Genomic DNA, 24361 nt, shown 5'->3' with positions numbered 1-24361 from the left:
CATACTAAGTTTTTAATATTTTGGAGCAAAACGTGGCTGTTAGGAACGCAATAATTATTTTCGAAACCGAAAGATTTTTTCAAAGTTTCGTGGCAAATCGTGATTTGCGCTATTCGTGCTATTGGAGATTGGACGTATTGGATGATTAGGTTTATGAATTTTGAACTGGGACCGAAGTTTAGGGGGCTGAGGGTTCATTTTGATGAGTAGTTTCTTTTGGAAAGGTTTTATAAGAAATTTTGTATTTGTTCTAATATACTTCAATCTTATTTCATTTGGAACGTGCATGCATATTTCCAGAAGAATCTACTCAGCTGAAATCATTCAAAAATTTTTCCCATTGCCTACGAGGGTCATTCAGAGAAATGTTAGTAGGCCAAGTTTGGTACTTTTATGGCTTTTAAGTTGGCGTCACTGGAATGAGCCCTGATCAGCGGATGTATCAACATTGTTTTTTCTGTAGCCTCAAAAATAAATTTCAGGATGGCGAGTCCGCTTCAGACGTCCACATTAGTTGAATAACGTGTTTTACTTGCTGAAGGCGAGAAACCAGTGCATATACAGGGTGAGAAGTATTTAAACCGACAAACTCTGGGAGGTTGTATGCTACATCAAAACAAGTAATTTTTCTGTAATGTCATTTTTTCCTATGAGGAGAAATTAAACCGGTAGAGAAAGATTTTTCTGGAGGCGAATTAATTAAACCAACAAACACTTTTCCATTTTTTTATGACCAAGAGACAACACATTAACACAACCCAGTTTCAATGACAGTAGATTTTCAAAAGTTCCTCCATTGACACGTAAGCAAAGGTTACACCGTCGGATCCTGTTCTGTCTGACACGGGCAAAAAAACCCCAGGAGTATCCTGGCTTGTTCCTGCTGCTGCTGCTATCCCGGCAACCACATCGTCTTCTGATGCAACAGGAGTTGCGTAAACAAGGTTGCGCGTCTCTCCCCACACAAAAAGTACAGAGGGGACATGTCTGGGGATCGAGCAAGCCACGGTACAGGACCACCTCTGCCAATCCACGTTTCTGGGAACCGTCGATCCAGGAATTGACTCACACGACGACTGAAATGTGCCTTCGACCCTTCGTGTCGGAACCACATGCGTTGTCTTGTAGGGAGCGGACGTCTTCCAGCAATTCTGGCAATGCTCTGGCGAGAAAATTGTAATAGTGGCTGCCGAACACCGTTCTCGCCGACCAGTTGCAGTTTCAACTCCCTCACTTGGAGATCGAATTGATGGCATTGTTCGTGCCGACTGCCTTGTGACTGTGGGAATGATAGCTGATAACGTTCAAGTCAGTACTCGTACAGTTCATAACATTATCTGCAACAAGCTGAAGTACCGCAAAGTACGTGCAAGATGGAGACGAAAGGAGTTGAAGTAGCTGCACAAGGAAACAAGGTTGAAACTGTGCACAGAGTTAAAGGAACGTTATGGAAGAGAAGCTGAGCACTTCCTCAACCAAATTTTAACTTGTGGTGAAACGTGGGTTCACTATTATGAGCCAGAATCAAAAATACAAAGCATGGAGTGGAAGCACACCAACTCACCTGTCAACAAAAAATTCAAAACCCAAGCATCAACAGGAAAAGTCATGTTGACGATGTTTTGGGATGCTGAAGGTCCAGTTTTTTGTGATTATCTCGGAGAGCAGCGTAGAATGAACAGCCGGTACTACTCGGATATGCTTTTAAACAAGGTGAAGCCAGCCATGTGAGAGAGACGTCGTGGATCTCAGAGGATGGGTGTGATTCTCCATCAAGACAACGCACGTCCTCATATTGTTGAACTAACCCGTGAAACCGTCGACAAAATGTGCTGCGAAGTACTGCCTCATCCCCCTTACAGTCCTGATTTAGCACCCAGTGATTTCCTTTTGTTTGGTGCACTGAGGGTGGCATTACGTGTGAAGAGGTTCCAGCACAACGGGGACGTGAAAATGTTTGTAGGAAATTGGTTGAAACATGGAGATGAAGAGCTCTTTGTAGCCGGAATAAAAAAAAAAAAGCTTGTAGCCTGTTGGAACAAGTGCATAAATGTTCAAGGGAATTCTGTTGAAAAGTAGGAAAGTATTGTTTTGTAAAAATAAATGCTTTCTTCTCCAGATTAATTAGTCTCTTTAATTCTTGCATGACCCTAATATAAAGAATTTTGTTCGAATCGACTGAAGTTCGACATAAGAGTCACCAGCAATAACGTTGAAGACTGTAGATGTAATATCAGTTATTTTTGATTACTTTCCATGGCACAGTGTTACCAATCTACAGCGCTGCCTAGGGGTGTTAGGCATGTTCCATCCATAGTGTTTTTCACATAGAAAATGATTCTGATTCAAACTGATGCACTCATTGCTCATTACATAATTACGTTTTAAAAGTAACCTCATATATTTCTGTTCGCAACCATGCATCCACCCGTAGGGTTTAGTTATCATGAATACCGTCACCAGTCATCCTAGCAACCCACATACCTTGGATTTGCAACAAATACTTGATATTTTAGGTAATTTTTCTTCGTAGCTGTCCCATCCATACGTCCATCTCCAAGGTTGAGTTATCCTGAAAGATGTCACCCAGTCAACCTGTCAACCCAAAGACCATGGATTTGCAACAAACATTTGATATTTTCGGTTATTTTTTTCGTCGTACCTGTCACATCCATGTATCCACCTCTAGTGTTCAGTTATACGAGAACTGTCACCAGTCAGCCCAAAAAACTGAACTCCCCCCGAACAGGCCACGAAGCCCCAACGGTACCGACCGGCCGCCGTGTCATCCTCAGCCCACAGTCGTCACTAGGTGCAGATATGGAGGGGCATCTGGTCAGCACACCGCTCCCCCGGCCGTGTGTCAGTTTACGAGACCGGAGCCGCTACTTCTCAGTCAAGTAGCTCCTCAGTTTGCCTCACAAGGGCTGAGTGCACCCCGCTTGAAAACAGCGCTCGGCAGACTAGATGGTCACCCATCCGACTGCTAGCCCAGCCCGACAGCGCTTAACTTCGGTGATCTGACGGGAACCGGTATTACCTCTGCGGCAAGGCTGTCGGCCTCCACTCAACATGGCCAACCCAAATAACGCAGATTTGCAAATAATGCTTGTCTTTTTCGGTTATTCTTTCCTCGTACCTGCCCCACATAAATCCCCACCACATCAGTGTTGGTGAAATAACATCGTTAGCCTCACCAGTCAGTCTAGCTACTGCTCAATTGCTGTTCCAACAGTAGGCTAATATCCAACACCTTTCTTATTCTTAGGTACCACGACCTTATGACCCATAACTTTATTCTTAACAATGCTATAAGTGACCTCCACCTGCAGAATATTTTACTGCAGGCTACTATGTGTACTAAGTTAGAATGAAAATTCTCCAGATATTTTGATGTTTGCACAATGAGATTTTCACTGTGCAGCGGAGTGTGCGCTGATATGAAACTTCCTGGCAGATTAAAACCGCGTGGCAGACCGAGGCTCGAACTCGGGACCTTTGCCTTTCTCGGGCAAGTGCACTAACGACTGAGCTACCCAAGCACGACTCACACCCCGTCCTCACAGCTTTACTTCTGCCAGTATCCGTCTCCTACCTTCCAAACTTTACAGAAGCTCTCCTGCGATGTTATTCTCACATGTCAGCACATTTCCACATCAAAGAATAGAGGTGCTAGGTTAGCACCTGGTGCTACACTATCGGCCATTAAAATTGCTACACCACGAAGATGACGTGCTACAGATGCGAAATTTAACAGACAGGAAGAAGATGCTGTGATATGCTAACGATTAGCTTTTCAGAGCATTCACACAAGGTTGGCACCGGTGGCGACACCTACAACGTGCTGACATGAGGAAAGTTTCCGACCGATTTCTCATACACAAACAGCAGTTGACCGGCGTTGCCTGGTGAAACGTTGTTGTGATGCCTCGTGTAAGTAGGAGAGATACGTCCCATCACGTTTCCGACTTTGATAAAGGTTCGATTACAGCCTATCGCGATTGCGGTTTATCGTATCGTGACATTGCTGCTCGCATTGCTCGAGATCGAATGATTGTTACCAGAATATGGAATCGGTGGGTTCGGGAGGGTAATACGGAACGCCGTGCTGGATCCCAACAGCCTCGTATCACTAGCAGTCGAGATGACAGGCATCTTATCCGCACGGCTGTAACGGATCGTGCAGCCACGTCTCTATCCCTGAGTCAACAGATGGGGACGTTTGCAAGACAACAACCATCTGCACGACGTTTGCAGCAGGATGGACTATCAGCTCGGAGACCGTGGCAGCAGCTACATTTGACGCTGCATCACAGACAGGAGCGGCTGCGGTGGTGTACTCGACGACGAACCTGGGTGCACGAATGGAAAAACGTCATTTTTTAGGATGAATCCAGGTTCTATTTAGAGCGTCGTGATGGTCGCATCCGTGTTTGAAGACATAGCGGTCAACGCAAGTTGGAAGCGTGTATTCGTCATCGGCATACTGGCGTATCACCCGGCGTGATGGTATGGGGTGCCATCGGTTACACGTCTCGGTCACCTGTTGTTCGCATTGACGGCACTTTGAACAGTGGACGTTACATTTCAGATGTGTTACGACCCGTGGCTCTACCCTTCATTCAATCCCTGTGAGACCCTACATTTCAGCAGGATAATGCACGACCGCATACTGCAGGTCCTCTACGAGCCTTTCTGGATACAGGAAATGTCCGACTGCTGCCCTGGCCAGCACATTCTCCAGATGTCTCGCAACTGAAAACGTCTGGTCAATGGTGGCCGAGCAATTGGCTCGTCACAATACGCCAGTCACTACTCTCGATGAACTGTGGTATCGTGTTGAAGCTGCACGGGCAGCTGTACCTGTACACGCCATCCGAGCTCTGTTTGACTCAATGCCCAGGCGTATCAAGGCCGTTATTACGGCCAGAGTTGTTTGTTCTGGGTACTGATTTGTCAGGATCTATGCACCCAAATTGCTTGAAAATGTAATCACACGTCAGTTGCAGTATAATATATTTGTCAACTGAGTACCCGTTTATCATCTGCATTTCTTCTTGGTGTAGCAATTTTAGTGGCCAGTAGTGTAGTTCATATCTTGAAGTTGTTCCAGGGATGCCAGAGCTGGGCTGGAACACACACACACACACACACACACGCACACACACTCTCACACACACATTCATGGTGTATAATTGGTGCTGTGTTGTATGGAATCACGGCAGTAAGAGGGATTGATGCGTTGACGTAAAGGGCAGAAACGAGTTATCTTGGTCAGACATAGGAATGACCACACTGTGGATGAAGGTTCCCGAGTTCTTGGTCTATCAACGCAGACTGCCCAACAAGTCTAGATGGAAAGGTGGACCACTCACAGCCATGTAAGATGTCGTAAGAACAGTGGTCGTAAGAAGATATTGAGTAACATTGAGGCGGGGTGGTTTGCTCCCTCACTATCCTTCAAACAGTCAGTCCACCTACAGTACCTGGAGAGGTTTCTGGCTGTCTGTCGCGTCACTCTGCGATGGCAGATTCTGGTTTAGGGGCCAAACGCAGCGTCGACAAAAGTCAGCTAAGTACCTGTCACTCAAAGGCCACATAACACCAGTCCATGGGCAGAATCAGTTAGTTATACTGTCGGGCGTTCGGGATTCTTGCATGGCTGGTTTGAAAAATGTCTAAAATTTCCAGTAACCTGGTTTATTGCCTTTGAAACACAGAAAGTTCTATCAAGTCGTTTAATATCCCGACACTATTGTAGAATGATATTGACTGTCTCTGTAACAAGTTCACACCCGACGGCAGCCAGAATATATATATAGTGCGACCCGATATTTTAAACGTCCCAAAGAGTCACACAAGCTGTCGTTCTGCAGACTTCTTGTATACAGGGTGAAAAGTATTTAAACCGACAAACTGTGGGACGTTCTAGGGGACATCAAAAGAAATATTTTTCCCTAATGTCATTTTCTCCTATGAGGAGTATTTAAAACGGTGGAGGCCGTATTACCATCTTCAGTTGTAGGCAATTTCTGTCCACCAGTGTAGTAGTGCATTGTCTCTGTTTACTAATGGAGCGACACACCTGGAGTGAGTAGACCGATATGGTTGGTGCGTACTACGTAGCGCACCACAATGGACGAGCTGCACAGCGGGTTTATCCACAACAATATCCTAATCGCCGTATCCCGCATCGTACGACCTTTGCTGCAGTGTACCAACGTCTGCGTGAGACCGGATGATTTAGCAGATTACCTGGACAGGGGCGCCGTCGCACGATAAGAACGCTGCAATTTGGGGAAGCCGTCTTGCAGCATGTGGAGCGGGATCCTTCAGTCAGCACTCGTGCAATTGCTCGTAACATGGGGACGAATCAGACCAATGTAAGAACAGTCCTTCGAGAGCAATTGCTACGTCCATTTCACATACAGCGTGTCCACAACCTGGAACCAGTTGGTTGTCCACCCAGAGCACAGTTTTCGCAGTGGTACGTGGAACAGCGTGAAATGCATCCTACATTTCCATCCTCTGTGTCGTTTACCGATGAAGCAACGTTCTGGCGTGATGGTGTCTTCAACATACACAATTCGCATGTTTGGAGTGGGGTTAACCCACATGCCACAGTTACTAGCGCTCATCAAGTGCGGTTCTTCGTTAATATGTGGGTCGGTGTTGCTGGGGACTGTTTAATTGGGCCGTATCTGCTACCTAGGCCATTAAACGGCAGGCACTGTTACAATTTTCTCGCCAGAGCATTGCCAGAATTGCTGGAAGACGTCCCGCTGAATACAAGACAACGCATGTTGTTCCAACATGACGGGTCGAAGGCACATTTCAGTCTTCGTTTGCGTCGATTCGTGGACCGACGGTTCCCAGAAACGTGGACTGGCAGAGGTGGTCCTGTACCTCGATGCCCAGATATGTCCCCTCTGGACTTTTTGTGTGGGGAGAGATGCGCACCCTGTTTACGCAACTGCTGTTGCATCAGAAGAAGATGTGGTTGCCGGGATAGCAGCAGCAGCAGGAACAAGCCAGGATACTCCTGGGTTTTTTTTGCCCGTGTCAGACAGAACATGATCCGACGGTGTAACCTTAGTTTACGTGTCAATGCAGGCATTTTTGAAGATCTGCTGTAATTGAAATTGGGTTGTGTTAATGTGTTGTCTCTTGGTCATACAAAAATGGAAAAGTGTTTGTTGGTTTAAGTAACTTGCCGCCAGAGAAATCTTCCTCTACCGGTTTAAATACTCCTCATAGGAAAAAATGATATTATGGAAAAATATTTGTTTTGATGTCCCCTACAACTTCCCAGAGTTTTTCTGTTTAAATACTTTTCACCCTGTAGAAGTGCTCGCCATAGTGTGACGTAATTTGCTCGAAGCACCGACACTGAGCGAATGTGTGACTTGAAATGCTCACACGCGAATATTTCCTAAAGTAAACCACTCACAAAGCTCAAAACTTCTCAAAATATTCGACAGTATAGTCGCTTTTCATCAACCGATCAAACGCGCAGATTTTTTCTTTCCGGTACACATTTGATCAGCGCGATTTAAGATAGGTGTTTACCAGCTGCCGGCTCCCGAACGACCCTATCGACTCACGGATCTGAGGCACAAAGACCTCAAACGCGGAGGAACCGCGGAATTCCTTTTGGTTAGTATGTTAGGCTGCGAATTAGATCACCTGGAGCACTTTCTATACTTGTGGTATTTCTAATGTCAGCTAATCAAATTACCATAAGAGATTTAGACTAGAAATTCCGTAAATCCAAAATTAAAATAAAAGTACATGGAAACCAAATATGATTTCTTTCCACAAAATAGATTACTAATGAATTTCATTCTCTACGCCCCTTCTGGATGCCCTTTACAAAATCAAGCTCACTCAGACATTCGTCAGAAGCTCCCCCAGGGGTGACTCTAGAAGTCAGACAAGGGCGGTGAGCTAATGGGGGAATGAAATATCGCTTAACAAAAGGAGAGTTGGGCTCCTCCACCGACAAATTGGTAAACTTTGGTGTTGCACAAAATAGTTTTTCATACCTGTTTTGAGTTCAGGGTAAATAGAACTTATTTTAACAAGGAAGATTTTATAAATTACATAAACCATAAAAAAGGTCAACTTACAACAAATAAGTTTTCATTAATTTTCTGGATACTGGAGATGACATGACTGTGAAAAGTTGAACTTGACATGAATATAAAAAAAAATTCTGTCACGGAATTCCCTGGATATTTCCGTATTCTGCCCAGTTTATCACGCTCATTCGTCTCTGTTTCTTTTTACTGAATCTGTCAATCATAGCCGGCCGGAGTGGCCGAGCGGTCCTAGGCGCTTCAGTCTGGAACCGCGCGACCGCTACGGTCGCAGGTTCGTATCCTGCCTCGGGCATGGATGTGTGTGTTGTCCTTAGGTTAGTTAGGTTTAAGTAGTTCTAAGTTCTAGGCGACTGATGACCTCATATGTTAAGTCCCATAGTGCTCAGAGCCATTTGAACCATTTTTTTGTCAATGATATTTTCAATGTCCATGTCTCTTTCTTTATGGATATTTGTAAGAGGATATTTAGCTTTGCTGATTATTGTTAAGTGGTACATTAATATACATCCAATGTATATTAATAAATAATACGACGCCCGGTAGACTGATAATTTTTACTTATGGCCCGTCTGACAGCAACTGAATAAAACACAATTTTAGTGCCATACGCGTTTCACCTCTATTTTCTGCAAGGCATCATCAGTGGCAGGTTGCGTGGACAGTTTCTTACATATTACGCTCCTGTTTCATTTTTGGTGTTGTTCTTCTTCTTACGAATGCCAATTTGTTTTTGTTTTTTTATATTCATGTCAACTTGAGGTTTTTACATTCATGTAAAATTTATGAACACTTATTTCTTGTAATTTCACCTTTTTTATGGTTTACGTAATTTATAAAATAACTCTTTTTAACCCTGAACTCAAAAACAGTTATAAAAAACTACTTTGAGCAACACCAAATTTTACCAATTGCGGTTTCTTCCCCCACATTCCACAGCACTATGAACTGAACGCTTCAAACAAGCGTTCAGTTCATAGTCCTGCGGAAAGTGGGAAAAACCGCAAATTGGTATTCGTAAGAAGAACAACACCAAAAATGCAACAGGAGCGTAATATGTAAGAAATTGTCCGTGCAACCTGCCACTGATGATGCCTTGCAGAAAATAAAGGCGAAACGCGTATGGCACTAAAATTTTGTTTTATTCAGTTGCTGTCAGACGGTCCAGATGTAAAAATTATCAGTATACCGTAATATTACACACAACTGAGGAAGACAGGACTACAAAAGTTGAAAATGTCAATACAACGCCCATTTTAAGTTAAATGATATTTATTGGTTTAGATAGGAAGTTGTTCGCCGATATTATTCTTTTGTTAAAATGAGTTTGAAATACGGTGCAACCTATATTGCTACATAACTATAAAGAAATGATTGAATCTGTTCAAGTAACACATTCACTGATTTATGAAGTCATTTCGTCCAGTGTAATATGATACTCCATGGGGGGGTCGCCTTGCCACCGCCCTGAGTTCCTCTATTACACAACAGCTTTCTCACGCACTCAGCTGCTGCCAAAAGAAAATCAAATGTGTGTGTAATCTTATGGGACTCAGCTGCTAAGGTCAGTTGTCCCTAAGCTTACACAGTAGTGAACCTAAATTATCGCCGGCCGTTGTGGCCGAGCGGTTCTAGGCGCTACAGTCTGGAACTGCGCGACCGCCACGGCCGCAGGTTCGAATCCTGCCTCGGGCATGGATGTGTGTGATGTCCTTAGGTTAGTTAGGTTTAAGTAGTTCCAAGTCTAGGGGACTGATGACCTAAGATGTTAAGTCCCATAGTGTTCAGAGCGTTTGAACCTTTGAACCTAAATTATCCTAAGCATAAACACACACGCTGCTGCATAGTTTTGACAAAATACCATCTTCTCACTCTGCGTATGTCCTCCAGTGACCTCTCTCAGTCTCTCCAAAACAATGAAACAACCAAAACACAATGAAATAATAATTTTAGCCTGTATTATTAATTACGCCAGAATGTGGTAATGAAACTAAAGAAAATCAGATTATATGAAACTATCATCTTGGTTGTAGTCTCAGTAGATGCTCTAGATGAGTACATTACAGTTCCTAACTCAGTTTCACCATGCCAGCGCGGCTATTACGTGCTTTAGGTGAAAATTTATATCTCCGAAAGTAGAGAAATCATTGCTTTTAAATTTTAACGGCGTCGCTGTGTTATCCATAGAATTTGGTACACTGAGTATGAAAAATATCGATTAATATTTAACAGTAATTCTGTCAGAGACAGCAAAGGACTTGGAAGAGCAGTTGAACGGAATCGACAGTGTCTTGGAAGGAGGATATAAGATGAACATCAACAAAAGCAAAACGAGGATAATGGAATGTAGTCGAATTAAGTCTGGTGATGCTGAGGTAATTAGATTAGGAAATGAGACACTTAAAGTAGTAAAGGAGTTGTTTTTTTTTGTTTGGGGAGCAAAATAACTGATGATGGTCGAAGTAGAGAGGATATAAAATGTAGACTGGCAATGGCAGGGAAAGCGTTTCTGAAGAAGAGAAATTTGTTAACATCGAGTATAGATTGAAATGTCAGGAAGTCGTTTGTGAAAGTGTTTGTATGGAGTGTAGCGATGTATGGAAGTGGAACATGGACAATAAATAGTTTGGACAAGAAGAAAATAGAAGCTTTCGAAATGTGGTGCTACAGAAGAATCCTGAAGATTAGATGGGTAGATCACGTAACTAATGCGGAGGTATTGAATAGAATTGGGGAGGAGCTTGTGGCACAACTTGACCAGAAGAAGGGACCGGTTGGTAGGACATGTCCTGAGCCATCTAGGGATCACAAATTTAGTATTGGAGGGAGGCGTGGAGGGTAAAAATCGTAGAGGGAGACCAAGAGATGAATACACTAAGCAGATTCAGAAGGATGTAGGCTGCAGTAGGTACTGGGAAATGAAGGAGCGTGCAGAGGATAGAGTAGCATGGAGAGCTGCATTAAACCAGTCTCAGGACTGAAGACCACAACAAAAACAACAACAACAATTGTAGTTATTGGTCTGGTGAATCTAATGAAACATGTCCCAGCCGTGTATCTCCAATACAAGAATAATATAGAGAATGGTGGTGAATAAAATTGAGGATCTGTGAGGTGAGGATCACTTTGGCTGTCGGAAAGGTAAATGCAGCAGAGAGGCAGATCTGCCGTTGTGGTCAATAATCGGAGCGAGATTTAAGAAAAATCGAGATATTTTCATAGGATTTGTTCTCCTGCAAAAAGCATTCGACAGTGTAAAATAGTGCACAGTATTCTAAATTCTGAGAAAAGCTGGAGTAAGTGCATAGGGTAAGAGCGATAGTATAAAATATATACAGTAACCAAGAGGGGAAAATAAGACTGAAAGACCAACAATGAAGTGCTCGGATTAAAATGGGTGAAAGACAGGGACGAAGGCATGTGTTGTTCAATCTACACATCGTCGGCGCAATGATGTAAATAAAAGTCAGATTCGGGGTTGGATTAAAATTCAGGTTGGCAGAATGCCAACGGTAAGATACGCTGATGACATTGTTTTTGTTCCTAAAAGTGAGGAAGTGAGGAGTGAACAGTCTAAAGAATACTGAATACATGTTGAGGGTGGTTCATACAAAGACGAAAATAATGAAGCGTACCAGAAAAATAAGATTAGTGATAAAGTTAATATGAAAATTGGGGACCAGAATGTACACGAGGTCAAGGAAGTGACTGATGAAGCACAGGCAAAGCAGGTTAGCACAGGCAAAGGGGGAATTCTTGGGAAAAGAAGTATGCTAGTATCAAACATCACCCTTAATTTCGCAAAGAAATTTCTGAGAATGTACATTTGGGGTATAGCATTATACAAAATTGACTCGTGGACTGTGGGGGAAGCAGAGAAAAAAGAGAATCGAACTATTTGGGATGTGCTGCTATAGAAGGATGTTGAAAATTTGGGGGGTGGGTAAGATAAGAAATGAGGTGTTTTTCAGAAATTGCAAAGTGAGGAAGATGTTCGGAACATACACAAGAAGAAGCCACTGGATGATGAGACATCTGAGAATAAATAGGGTCGTACTAAAGGTAAAAACAGTAGGAGATAGAGGCTGGAGTACACAAATAATTGAGAACATAGGGTGCAGCCGCGCGGGGTAGCCATGTGGTCTAGGGCGTCTTGTCACAGTTTGTGCGGCTCTCCCTGTTTGTGGTTAGAGTCCTCCCTCGGGCATGGCGGTATGTGTTGTCCTTAGCGTATATTAGTTTCTGTTAGATTAAGTAGCGTGTAAGCTAAGGAACTGATGACCTCAGCAGTTTCGTCCCATAGTCCTTACCACAAATTTCCGATTTTACATTGGGTGCAAGTGGTCCTTTGACATGAGAAAGTTGGCACAGCACAGGGCGTCATGGTGGGTCGCATCAAATCAGTCAGAAGGTGGATGACCGAAAAAAAAGGCACATTCGTGACGTTGTATAATCGAGGTATAACAGTCTAACAACCCTACCAAAACAAAGGTCAAAAATTAATTATGATTGTAGTGTTGCTCACGCTGCTAAATATTGCATTTTCGGGCAACAACAAAGTTATATTATGTGGCAGGTGCCATTAGAGCACAGTTAATAAAGTCATTTCTTGAAATAATGGATAAACTAGGCACTCATCTTTTCGTGTTTCCCACGCTGGTCTCGTTGTGAACTCATGGCTCAATCGTCGACAATCTAGGTGGTGATGATTCCAAGCTCGGATGCAAAGAGGCCTAGGTGTTGCTCTGCGATATTCAAAAGTTTTATAGATGTGTTTCATAAACCATTCTTGAAGATAAAACTTTTTCAAGTTAGGGCAATGGTGGTGTAAAAAAAGTAATCAGCACTCCGAATTTAAGTTACACTCCTTTTTTATTACTTTTGTTGCAATATCACGATACTCGTTCCAAATCATCACTTCACAGTATAAAACATACTTGAAAATAGCTTCCTCACTGTTAAAGTTCACATTTCAAAACTGACTACAATTTGCGTCTTTTTAACATGACGACCAAAGCTTGACTCTCTAATAACCGCTTACGCGCCCAATAATCAGTTACAAGTACGTCAAAGATCATAGTGACAAAAGAAAGAATACACATAAGAAAATATGACTGCAATATATACATATCGATGTATCGAAGTACCTCTACATTAATGAAATCAAATCTGAATGTTGTCACAGAAATATGTTAACTATTTTACAGAAATACAGTAGAATATTGCTGGTATCGAGAGGTTGAGGTGAGGTGCCGTAATGGTTACGTAGTTCAAGTACCATTACAACAGGGAACCCTGATGAAGTTAACCTTTACTTATCGATGCACTCAATAGTGGAATACAGTACCGTCATACCTTCCGTGAAGAATTGTAGACTGTACTGTGGTTTGGCCAATGGCCTTGCTGCAGAGGTAACACCAGTTCTTGTCAGATATCCGAAGTTAAGCGCTGTCGGACTGTGCTAGCACCTGGTCGGGTGACCGTCTGGGTCTGCCTAGTGCTGTTAGCAAGTGGAGCGCACTCAGCCCTTGTGAGGAAAATTGAGGAGGTACTTGGGTGAGAAGCAGCGACAAAAGCTGGGAGAGCCGGTATGCTGGCCACACGACCCTCTGTGCCCACATCCAGTGACGCCTGTGGGCTGAGGATGACAGCGTGTCCAATCGGTGCTGTTGAGCCTTCAACGCCTGTTCAGACGGTGTCTGTTTTTTGTGTTGCGTATTGCCATTAGAGCACGAATATCAAGCAATAGTATCGAATATTGATAGAATGGGTCAGGAACATCTGCTTTCCTACCTGCTAGTTTTCACATTCCTTCATTCCCTTATCAGAAGCAGTTGGCAGATAGTTCATAACAGCTCGGGACGGTCGTTCCTTACGGGACACTCCAAAGATACGCATAACGTAAATGTCACAGGTGCACCTTCTTTGACGGATTTGACGTTGGACTTCCTAGTCCAACGTTTACAATTGGTTTGACTGCTTCCTACACGACACGTCGCCACTGGAATCTGTTTTGCAACAAGAGAGTATCTTTCTGACAGGAAGGGTAAATTTTTATTACTGCTAGCATAGTCTAGATTCCAAAGTAAGCAACTACATTGTTGTTTGTGTTATATTGTGGTTAGATAACAATCTGAAGCGAAGTTTACACGTTCTTGATCACTGATAAGGCTGTAACAGAGTTGGATGACATGCATCTCATGAATGGGGAGGCATGATGTAAGAATCGACCAGTTAGGTGTCTGAATGCGGAAGGAATTCTAGGGCAGAGGTTACCAAATCATCACACACTCCAAAGACTTTATGGCTGTGTTCTTGAAACAGTAACACAGACCTGGGTGAGCATACCTTTGCAGCAGAATGTCTTGGAACAAGGGGACGATGGATGATACCAGTACATCATTGACACTTTCGACTCTGTTTCGCGGTGATGACACCAGCTTTCATTGGCTGTGGTAATCCACTCCAGGAAACTGTTGCCTTAAACATTGACATGCATTAGGCGACTCATGCACACAGCTATCCAGTTTCCTTTTTGTTGGGCATTCAATGTCTGGTTGTAAACTTAACAGTAGACTAACTCCTGCTGTGTTGCAATTACTGCAGCTGATGTTAAGATTCTTGGTTATGCATCGCCAACCGCTCATTTGTCATTGTCCATAATGGATGATGCTGGCCTCCGCGATTGACTGGCGTCTCGTGCCAAATCGCGACCAGCACAAAACTTGGTGCACCATTAAACGACCACGGTTTTGGACGGACATGCTGCCCCACACACGTTCTTCATTGGTCTGATGAGAGTCTACTGCTTTTAATCCTTCTGCAGCCAAGAATAGAATAACAGTACTTTGGTGCCGTTTGAATGCGTTCGGTAATAACGTCGCCACAGTGCACGTTCCTGCGTTTAGAGTGCGCTCATTGGAAACGCATGGGTGCTACACTAACACCTTGCCTACATTCAGTGCTAGTATGCCTGCACTGGAGTTGCATTGGGTTGTATATAAGCTGTAACAACGCCGTCACAGAGAACTTTTTGATCGCCCACTTTATATTCGATTCCGACAAACCGTGAGGGAATATAGAGGGTTTTTTGAGGTAGAAACTGAGGACAGAAACCCATGTCCAGAGACGTCATCCAACAGCACTGCAGAGAGTCGAAGTTAGGGGTCCGTGTGACCGCTACGGTGGCAGGTTCGAATCCTGCCTCGGGCATGGATGTGTGTGATGTCCTTAGGTTAGTTAGGTTGAAGTAGACTGTTCTAGAAGACTGATGACCACAGATGTTAAGTCCCATAGCGCTCAGAGCCATTTGAACCATTTTTTTTGAAGTTATAGGCGCCGGCGCGTTCAACTAGGCGACCCCTTCGGTAGCCAACGTGACTTCGTACGCTGACGGACCGTAGATGGAGTACCCCGCAAGGTTGTTTGTTGTTCAGTGATCGCGAGTGATTGCCAGGACCGCCAGTGGAGAAGGCGGAGCTAGCTGCTACACACATCAAGAAAGGTTTTGCATCACCCCAGTTCCCAAAACTCCAGAAGATAGACGTCGATTGTGGATATTGCTCTTTGACTGTTCAGAGATGTCACTAAACCCGCCCAAACATGTAAACAACCATGCATGAGCAGCGCCTATTAGACGGAGGGGGTCCGACAGCCGATCAGTTGCAGTCATTCCACCAGGAAGGAGGTACACGGCTCGTGTTGTCTGTGGTTCAACCGTGCCTAGACGGTCAACACCGCGGTTCGATCAGGGCCGCATTGTTACTTTGTGCCAGCAAGGGCTCTCAACAAGGGAAGTGTCCAGGTGTCTCGGAGTGAGCCAAAGCGATGTTGTTCGGACATGGAGGAGACACAGAGAGACAGGAACTGTCGGTGACGTGCCTCGCTCAGGCCGCCTGAGGTCTACTGCTGCAGTGGATGACCGCTACCTACGGATTATGGCTCGGAGGAACCCTGACAGCAACGCCACCATGTTGAATAATGCTTCTCGCGCAGCCACAGGACGTCGTGTTACGACTCAAACAGTGCGCAATAGGCTGCACGATGCGCAACTTCACTCCCGACGTCCACGGCGAGGTCCATCTTTGCAACCACGACACCGTGCAGCGCGGTACAGTTGGGCCCAACAACATGCAGAATGGACTGCTCTAGATTGGCATCACGTTCTATTCACCGATGGGAGTCCCATATGCCTTCAACCAGACAATCGTGAGAGATATCTCTGGAGGCAACCCAGTCAGTCTGAACACCATAGGCACACTGTCCAGCGAGTGCAGCAAGCTGGAGGTTCCCTGCTGTTTTGCGGTGGCATTCTGTGGGGCCGACGTACGCCGCTGGTGGTCATGGAAGGCGCCGTAATGGCTGTACGATACGTGAAGGCCATACCTCCGACCGACAGTGCAACCATATCGGCAGCATACTGGCGAGGCATGCATCTTCATGGATGACAATTCGCGCCCCCATGGTGCGCATCTTGTAGAAGACTTCCTTCAGAATAACGACATCGTTCAACTAAAGTGGCCAGCATGTTCTCCAGACATGAACGCTATCGAATATGCCTGGGATAGATTGAAAAGAGTTGTTTGTGCAAGACTTGACCCACCAACCACTCTGAGGGATCTACGCCGAATCGCCGTTGAGGAGTGGGACAGTCTGGACCAACAGTGCCTTGATGAACTTGTGGATAGTATGACTCGACGAATACAGGCATGCATCAATGCAAGAGGACGTGCTACTGGGTATTAGAGGTACCCGTGTGTACAGCAATCTGGACCACCACCTCTGAAGGTCTCGCTGAATGGTCGTACAACATGCATTGTGTGGTTTTCATGAGCAATAAAAGGAGCTGAAATGCTGTTTATGGTGATCTCTGTTCCAATTTTCTGTACAGGTGCCAGAAGTCTCGGAAGCGAGGTGATGCGAAACTGTTTTGATGTATGTATGTAGGTGTGTTTTGTCTTCTGTGAATGAGATGCTCCGTTACCATGGAAGACGTCAGTTTCAGACATTTGCAGTTTATTTGTCTTCCATATATTTATTCACATTTTCGGAAATAAATTGCCGGCCGCGGTGGTCTAGCGGTTCTAGGCGCTCAGTCAGGAACCGCGCGAGTGCTACGGTCGCAGGTTCGAATCCTGCCTAGGGCATGGATGTGTGTGATGTCCTTAGGTTAGTTAGGTTTAAGTAGTTCTTAGTTCTAGGGGACTTATGACCACAGACGTTGAGTCCCATAGTGCTCAGAGCCATTTGACCCATTTTTGAAATAAATTGTGAATGGAAACCCATGTCCGAAACCGTCATCCACCAAGGCAACAGAGCGTTACGTTCATAGGAGAAAAGACCTTTCTGTGCATCATTGAGTAACAAGCAACAGTTCGAGATGTTCCGCCTATGGTCCATCAGCATACATAGTCACGTTTCCTGCTGAAGGGGTGGCATCGTTGTAGGCGCCGGGGCCTGTAACTTCGACGCTCTGTGGCGTCGTAGGATGACGTTTCTGAACACAGGTTCCCATCCTCAATTTTGTTCCTCGAGACACTCTCTACAGCGCCTCAACGTTTGTCAGTATCCTTATGGGGCACCCTGTACATACTATAGGGTATCCCAGGAAGAATCGTCAGTATTCAGCGGTATGACTGAAACGATCATTTGAAACAATAAACTCTAGCAGTCATGAGCTGTAAATTATATACCTTAAGATCTATGAACATTTCTTCATCTTAGATGCTGTGAGACACTTTCCTTCCACTTTTCTTCTTGGGTTCTCCATGTTGATAGGTGACAGTATGGATCAAAACAAGAAAACGTCGAATAGAAAGGGGCTGTAAAGTGCGCACTTTAAAAACAATAAGCATCTTTGTTAGTGCAAAACACATTCTTCTTATAGACTTCTGCTCACAGCTCTTAAGTTGTATGTGTCTGTGTCGTTTTCGTTTGGTGAGCCATTTGTGCTGTGCATGATATACGGCTTTCGCTCATTTTGACACCTCCATTCTTGTTTCAGGAGACACGCTGAAGATTCCAGACTCTGTGATGGGCATCACGTTCCTGGCGGCTGGAACCAGCGTTCCAGAGGCGGTCTCCAGTGTGATCGTCGCTAAGCAAGGTACCTGTCATTCGTTTCCTCCTCTGCAGTCTAATCTGCAATTTTCCTTTTCGTGTTAATACTAATGTTGACTCCACATGGTGTATGTAGAGATAAGATTTCAGATAGCGCCAGTGCTTCTTAGCAAGTTGCGAATAAGTCGAAGGTGAAATCAAATAATACATTTTTCTTTTCCCCTGTAAAGACAATAAAATTCATCCCTGCAAAAGGAGTGTCTTTTCTTATACCAGTCTCCCCTTTTTTTTTTAAATCATCAGTCTTCTGATTGGTTTGATGCGCCCCGAGACGAATTCCTCTCCCCCGCCAACCTCCTCATCTCAGAGTAGCACTTGCAACCTACGTCCTCAATTATTTGCTGGATGTATCCCAGCCTCTGTCTTTCTCTACAGTTTCTGCCCTCTACAGCTCCCTCTGGTACCATGGAAGTCATTCCTTCATGTCTTAACAGATGTCCTACCATCCTGTGCCTTCTCAGTGTTTTCCACATGTTCCTCTCTGATTCTGCGCAGAACCTGCTCATTCCTTACCCTATCAGTCCACCTAATTTTCAACATTCCTCTATAGCACCACATGCTTCGATTCTCGTCTGTTCTAGCTTCCCCACAGTTCATATTTCACTACCATACAATGCTGTACTCCAGATGTACATTCTCAAAAATTGCTTCCTTAAATTCAGGCCAATATTTGATACTGGTAGACTTCTCTCGGCCAGGAGTACCCTTTTCTCCATTTCTAGTCTGCTTTTGATGTCCTCCATGCTCCTCCTGTCATTGGCTACTTTACTGCTTTCACTCTCTTTGGTATTGTTCACGTAACAATTAATATACTGATAAATGCATGTGATAAAATATGTTCCTAGCAAAAGAGCCGTGAAATGCTTTTTAGGGATGCTGTGCTGTCACTTTCTTTTCAACAAAACAAAATATATTATGTTCTTATTATTCTAGATCTGGCTTTCTACAAAAGGAACATTGTTTAGTCACTCTAACCCGCTATAAGCTTCAACATATCTTTATTACTTTACACTTTTTGAAAAGGCTGTTGTTGTTGTTGTGGTCTTCAGTCCTGAGACTGGTTTGATGCAGCTCTCCATGCTACCCAATCCTGTGCAAGCTGCTTCATTTCCCAGCAGTTACTGCAACCTACATCCTTCTGAATCTGCTTAGTGTATTCATCTCTTGGTCTCCCTCTACGATTTTTACCCTCCACGCTGCCCTCCTGTACTAAATTGGTGATCCCTTGATGCCTCTGAACGTGCCCTACCAACCGATCCCTTCTTCTGGTCAAGTTGTACCACAAACTTCTCTTCTCCCCAATTCTATTTAATACTTCATCATTAGTTATGTGATCTACCCATATAATCTTTAGCATTCTTCTGTAGTACCACATTTGGAAAGCTTCTATTTTCTTCTTGTCCAAACTATTTATCGTCCATGTTTCACATCCATACATGGCTACAGTCCATACAAATACTTTCAGAAATGACTTCCTGACATTTAAAGCTATACTCGATGTTAACAAATTTCTCTTCTTCAGAAACGCTTTCCTTGCCATTGCCAGTCTATATTTTATATTCTCTCTACTTCCACCATCATCAGTTATTTTGCTCCCCAGATAGCAAAACTCATTTACTACTTAAAGCGTCTCATTTCCTAATCTAATTTCCTCACCATCACCCAACTTAATTTGACTACATTCCATTATCCTCGTTTTGCTTTTGTTGATGTTCATATTATATCCTCCTTTCAAGACACTGTCCATTCCGTTCAACTGCTCTTCCAAGTCCTTTGCTGTCTCTGACAGAATTTCAATGTCATCGGCGAACCTCAAAGTTTTTATTTCTGCTCCATGGATTTTAATACCTACTCTGAATTTTGAAAATGCTACTGATAATTATTTCGTTATCAATACTGATGTTACAGTACGCAATGTTTTATGCCATGAAGGTAAATTGTCTTTTTGCACTGTTAATAATATATTATCAGCAGCCCGCGTCAACCTATAAAACACATCATAAAATCTGCTGCTCTGTCCTGCAATTCCGGAAGCTGAAAGAAATAATTTCAGTTCAGTATTACCTGTCCGCTTCTTTGCGGTATGATTGGTTTCATTAAATGCAGCCTGAATGGACCGCAGCTGCGGCTCGTTCATTCGTAGCGCAGCTCTGCACCACGGATAATATGTAAATAGCTGTAAATGTCTTAAAAGGATGCGATAAAATATCAGGCAAGCTTATTACAAATCATAACACAAGTTTTTACTAAGTAACGTATTCAAAACAATTAAACACATTAAATTCTTACACACCTTTACAAATCATTGCTTAATGGCGTCCTTCTCTCAACCTTGACAAACGAATGCTAAACAAGCATACAATATAGCGTCACAGGCTCTTCCTAGTCACGTAACTCCAAAGACCACGACATAGAAATTAATGCTCGGTTGCTACTACTTCCCGCGGTGTGATATATTTAAACTTTTGGTTGATATTTAATAAGTATCGTCTGTGGTGGTTTCAGTACTTTCCGCCACAGATATTATCTGCAAATAAGATATAAAAAACTGCAACCAGTCACTTTTTTGAATAATTATGTTTTAGTCCATGAACCGGTTTTCGAACCTTTTCAGGTTCATCTTCAAATCGTTTCAGGAAGTTACATCATTACTGCTAGCATAATGCTGGCAAAAAGGAATACAAATATCTCAAAAATGAGATCGACAGGAAGTGCAAAATGACTAAGCAGGCATGGTTAGAGGGCAAATGTAAGGATGTAGAGGCTTATCTCACTAGGGGAAAGATAGATACTGCCTACATGAAAATTAAAGAGACCTTTGGAAAAAAGAGAGCCACTTGTATGAATATCAAGAGAAACCCAATTCTAAGCAAAGAGGGGTAAGCAGAAATGTGGAAGGAGTATACAGAGAGTCTATACAAGGGCGACGTACTTGAGACCAATATTATGGAAATGGAAGAGGATGTAGATGAAGATGAAATGGGGGATACGATACTGCGTGAAGAGTTTGACAGAGCACTGAAAGACCTGAGTCGAAACAAGGCCCTGGGAGTAGACAACACTCCATTAGAACTACTGACAACCTTGGGAGAGCCAGTCCTGACAAAATTCTACCATCTGGTGAGCAAGATGTATGAGACAGGCGAAATACCCTCAGACTTCAAGAAGAATATAATAATTCCAATCCCAAAGAAAGCAAGTGTTGAAAGATGTGAAAATTACCGAACTATCAGTTTAATAAGCCACAGTTGCAAAATACTAACGCGAATTCTTTACAGAGGAATGGAAAAACTAGTAGAAGCCGACCTCGGGGAGGATCAGTTTGGATTCTGTAGAAATGTTGGAACACGTGAGGCAATACTGACCTTACGACTTATCTTAGAAGAAAGATTAAGGAAAGGCAAACTTACGTTTCTAGCATTTGTAGACTTAGAGAAAGCTTTTGACAATGTTGATTGGAATACTCTCTTTCAAATTCTAAAGGTGGCAGGGGTAAAATACAGGGAGCGAAAGGCTATTTACAATTTGTACAGAAACCAGATGGCAGTTATAAGACTCGAGGGGCATGAAAGGGAAGCAGTGGTTGGGAAGGGAGTGAGACAGGGTTGTAGCCTCTCCCCGATGTTATTCCATCTGTATATTGAGCAAGCAGTAAAGTAAACAAAAGAAAAATTTGGAGTAGGTATTAAAATCCAGGGAGAAGAAATAAAAACTCTGAGGTTCGCCGATAACATTGAATTTTGTCAGAGACAGCAAAGGACTTGGAAGAGCAGTTGAACGGAATGGACAGTGTCTTGAAAGGAGGATATAAGGTGAACATCAACAAAAACAAAACGAGGATAATGGAATGTAGTCGAATTAAGTCGGGTGATGCTGAGGTAATTAGATTACGAAATGAGACACTTAAAGTAGTAAAGGAGTTTTTTTTGTTTGGGGAGCAAAATAACTGACGATGGTCGAAGTAAAAAGGATATAAAATGTAGACTGGCAATGACAAGGAAAGCGTTTCTGAAGAAGAGAAATTTGTTAACATCGAGTATAGATTTAAGTGTCAGGAAGTCGTTTCTGAAAGTGTTTGTATGGTGTGTAGCGTTGTATGGAAGTGGAACATGGACGATAAATAGTTTGGACAAGAAGAGAATAGAAGCTTTCGAAATGTGGTGCTACAGAAGAATCCTGAAGATTAGATGGGTAGATCATTTAACTAATGAGGAGGTATTGAATAGAATTGGGGAGAAGAGGAGTTTGTGGCCCAACTTGACCAGAAGAAGGGACCGGTTGGTAGGACATGTCCTGAGCCATCTAGGGATCACAAATTTAGTATTGGAGGGCAGCGTGGATGGTAAAAATCGTAGAGGGAGACCAAGAGATGAATATACTAAGCAGATTCAGAAGGATGTAGGTTGCAGTAGGTACTGGGAGATGAAGAAGCTTGCACAGGATAGAGTAGCATGGAGAGCTGCATCAAACCAGTCTCAGGACTGAAGACCACAACAACAACAACAATCCTGGTTGCTGGCTCTATGACAAAAAGATGGAACACACGTAAATTTATCGCCATGACTATAGCTTATCTGTCGATATGAGTGTATTTAGTTTTTTACTTACTGCGACAGTATAGGTGGCTTTTTTCAGTTAGTGTCCATCTGTCTGCCTCCATTTTGATGTCCAGTTGTTATATCACTACACACACTTCCATACAAACTATATTAATTACACTCTGGCTGCGAGACTTTTCCAGAATCCAGCATGCGCTTTACTGCTGCTGCTTGTAACAAAGATCTTGACAGAAAGATATGGCATAGACCTACTTTGCACAGAGATGTAATTTGTTCTTCTTTACATGTATTAAGGGCGATATAAGGGCAAATATTTTAATCAGACTGGCTATAGCATGAGAGTGCAAAATCAAATAAATAAATAAACTACTACAAGAACAAACTTCACCTGATCTGATATCTTACTTCTGTTTGTATATTACGTATAATACAGGCAGTTTATAGCGGTTCTTTTGTGTGATTGGCGTTAACATGGATATCCATGAATCAATGCTACAGAGTTATTTTATCTGCAGTGAGATGCAGCTGTCTGGTGGACTAGGACCTTTATATTTAAATTTAAATTAATAACTAACTTTCAGATGAACTGTTGACTTATATCTGTTGTTATGTTAACATGATCTGGGGTATTAGCAAGAGTGGCTTCTGTTTATTTTAGCTAAAGGGATATGTATAAAAGTTATAGTGATTGTAAAGGACTAAAGCTGTTTGTATGGCTGTACACTTTATATTTCAAAACCAAAGTTCTTTAACTGTTGACTTATTTTTATCCTAACATTAAAGTGATCTGGAATATTGGTAAAGGCAGCTCCTGTTTGTTCCAGCTAGAAGTGATATGTGTAAAAGTACTGATTTATGTTAGCAGTAGAGGGCTTTAACATTTAAAAATATAGTACAGGTTTTATTCTGTGGTAGGATATTACATTGGCACCGGTGTAGTTAGGATGTAAGGAGGGTTGGGGGGGATTTGTTGAGCGGTGGGGGGGGGGGGGGGGGGGAGATGGAGAGGCGTTGTAGGGTTCGTTGACTGGTTAGTTGTTTTGAACTAGTAGATCTTCAAAGTTCGGAAGGAAAAATTTGTTTCTCAGTTCAGTTTGATCATTGAGTAGGTAGTCAGGTGCTGTATTTGTGTAGATAAAATATTTCAGTTTCTTCAAGAAGGTCCAGTATCGTGGCTTCCTTGGCAATATGGAGTGTTTGGAGATTCCCTTCAATGTTGTTTGCAGAATGATGGTTTTGGGCAAGGTGCCTCACATGCCACCATCTGAAGATGAACCTGAAAAGGTTCGAAAACTGGTTCATAGAATAAAACATAATTATTCAAAAAAGTGACTGGTTTCAGTTTTGTATAACTTATTTACATTCAATATACAGTCACGGTTCTAAAATATCCGTAATGGATAAGCACAACAGATATTATCTTTAAAAAAATCGATACATAATTCTATACAAGTATAAAACGTGACATATAATGGTTTCTCTTTATTACATAAAGTTCACACAATCATTGTCCATGCAGAAACAAAGTTACAATCATCCAGTTCAATTTTTTTCTTTTTTTACCACATATAATATGTGTTTTGC

The 24361-nt window shown here is 43.0% G+C and overlaps 1 protein-coding gene and 1 pseudogene across 2 annotated transcripts in view; one reads left to right on the top strand and one right to left on the bottom strand.

Annotated features, from left to right (window-relative positions):
- Nucleotides 1–24361, top strand: part of LOC126295251 (sodium/potassium/calcium exchanger 3) — a 564758-nt gene that overhangs the window by 525376 nt on the left and 15021 nt on the right. For both annotated transcript variants that reach the window (XM_049987652.1, XM_049987651.1), the window contains exon 8: nucleotides 18103–18204. In XM_049987652.1, coding sequence (XP_049843609.1) covers nucleotides 18103–18204 — 102 coding nt within the window. The remainder of the gene's footprint in view (nucleotides 1–18102; nucleotides 18205–24361) is intronic.
- Nucleotides 2944–3061, bottom strand: LOC126295516 (5S ribosomal RNA; annotated as a pseudogene).

This window comes from Schistocerca gregaria, chromosome 11 (assembly GCF_023897955.1).
Source record: "Schistocerca gregaria isolate iqSchGreg1 chromosome 11, iqSchGreg1.2, whole genome shotgun sequence".
NCBI lineage: Eukaryota > Metazoa > Arthropoda > Insecta > Orthoptera > Acrididae > Schistocerca > Schistocerca gregaria.
This window is presented reverse-complemented; position numbering and strand designations above follow the sequence as displayed.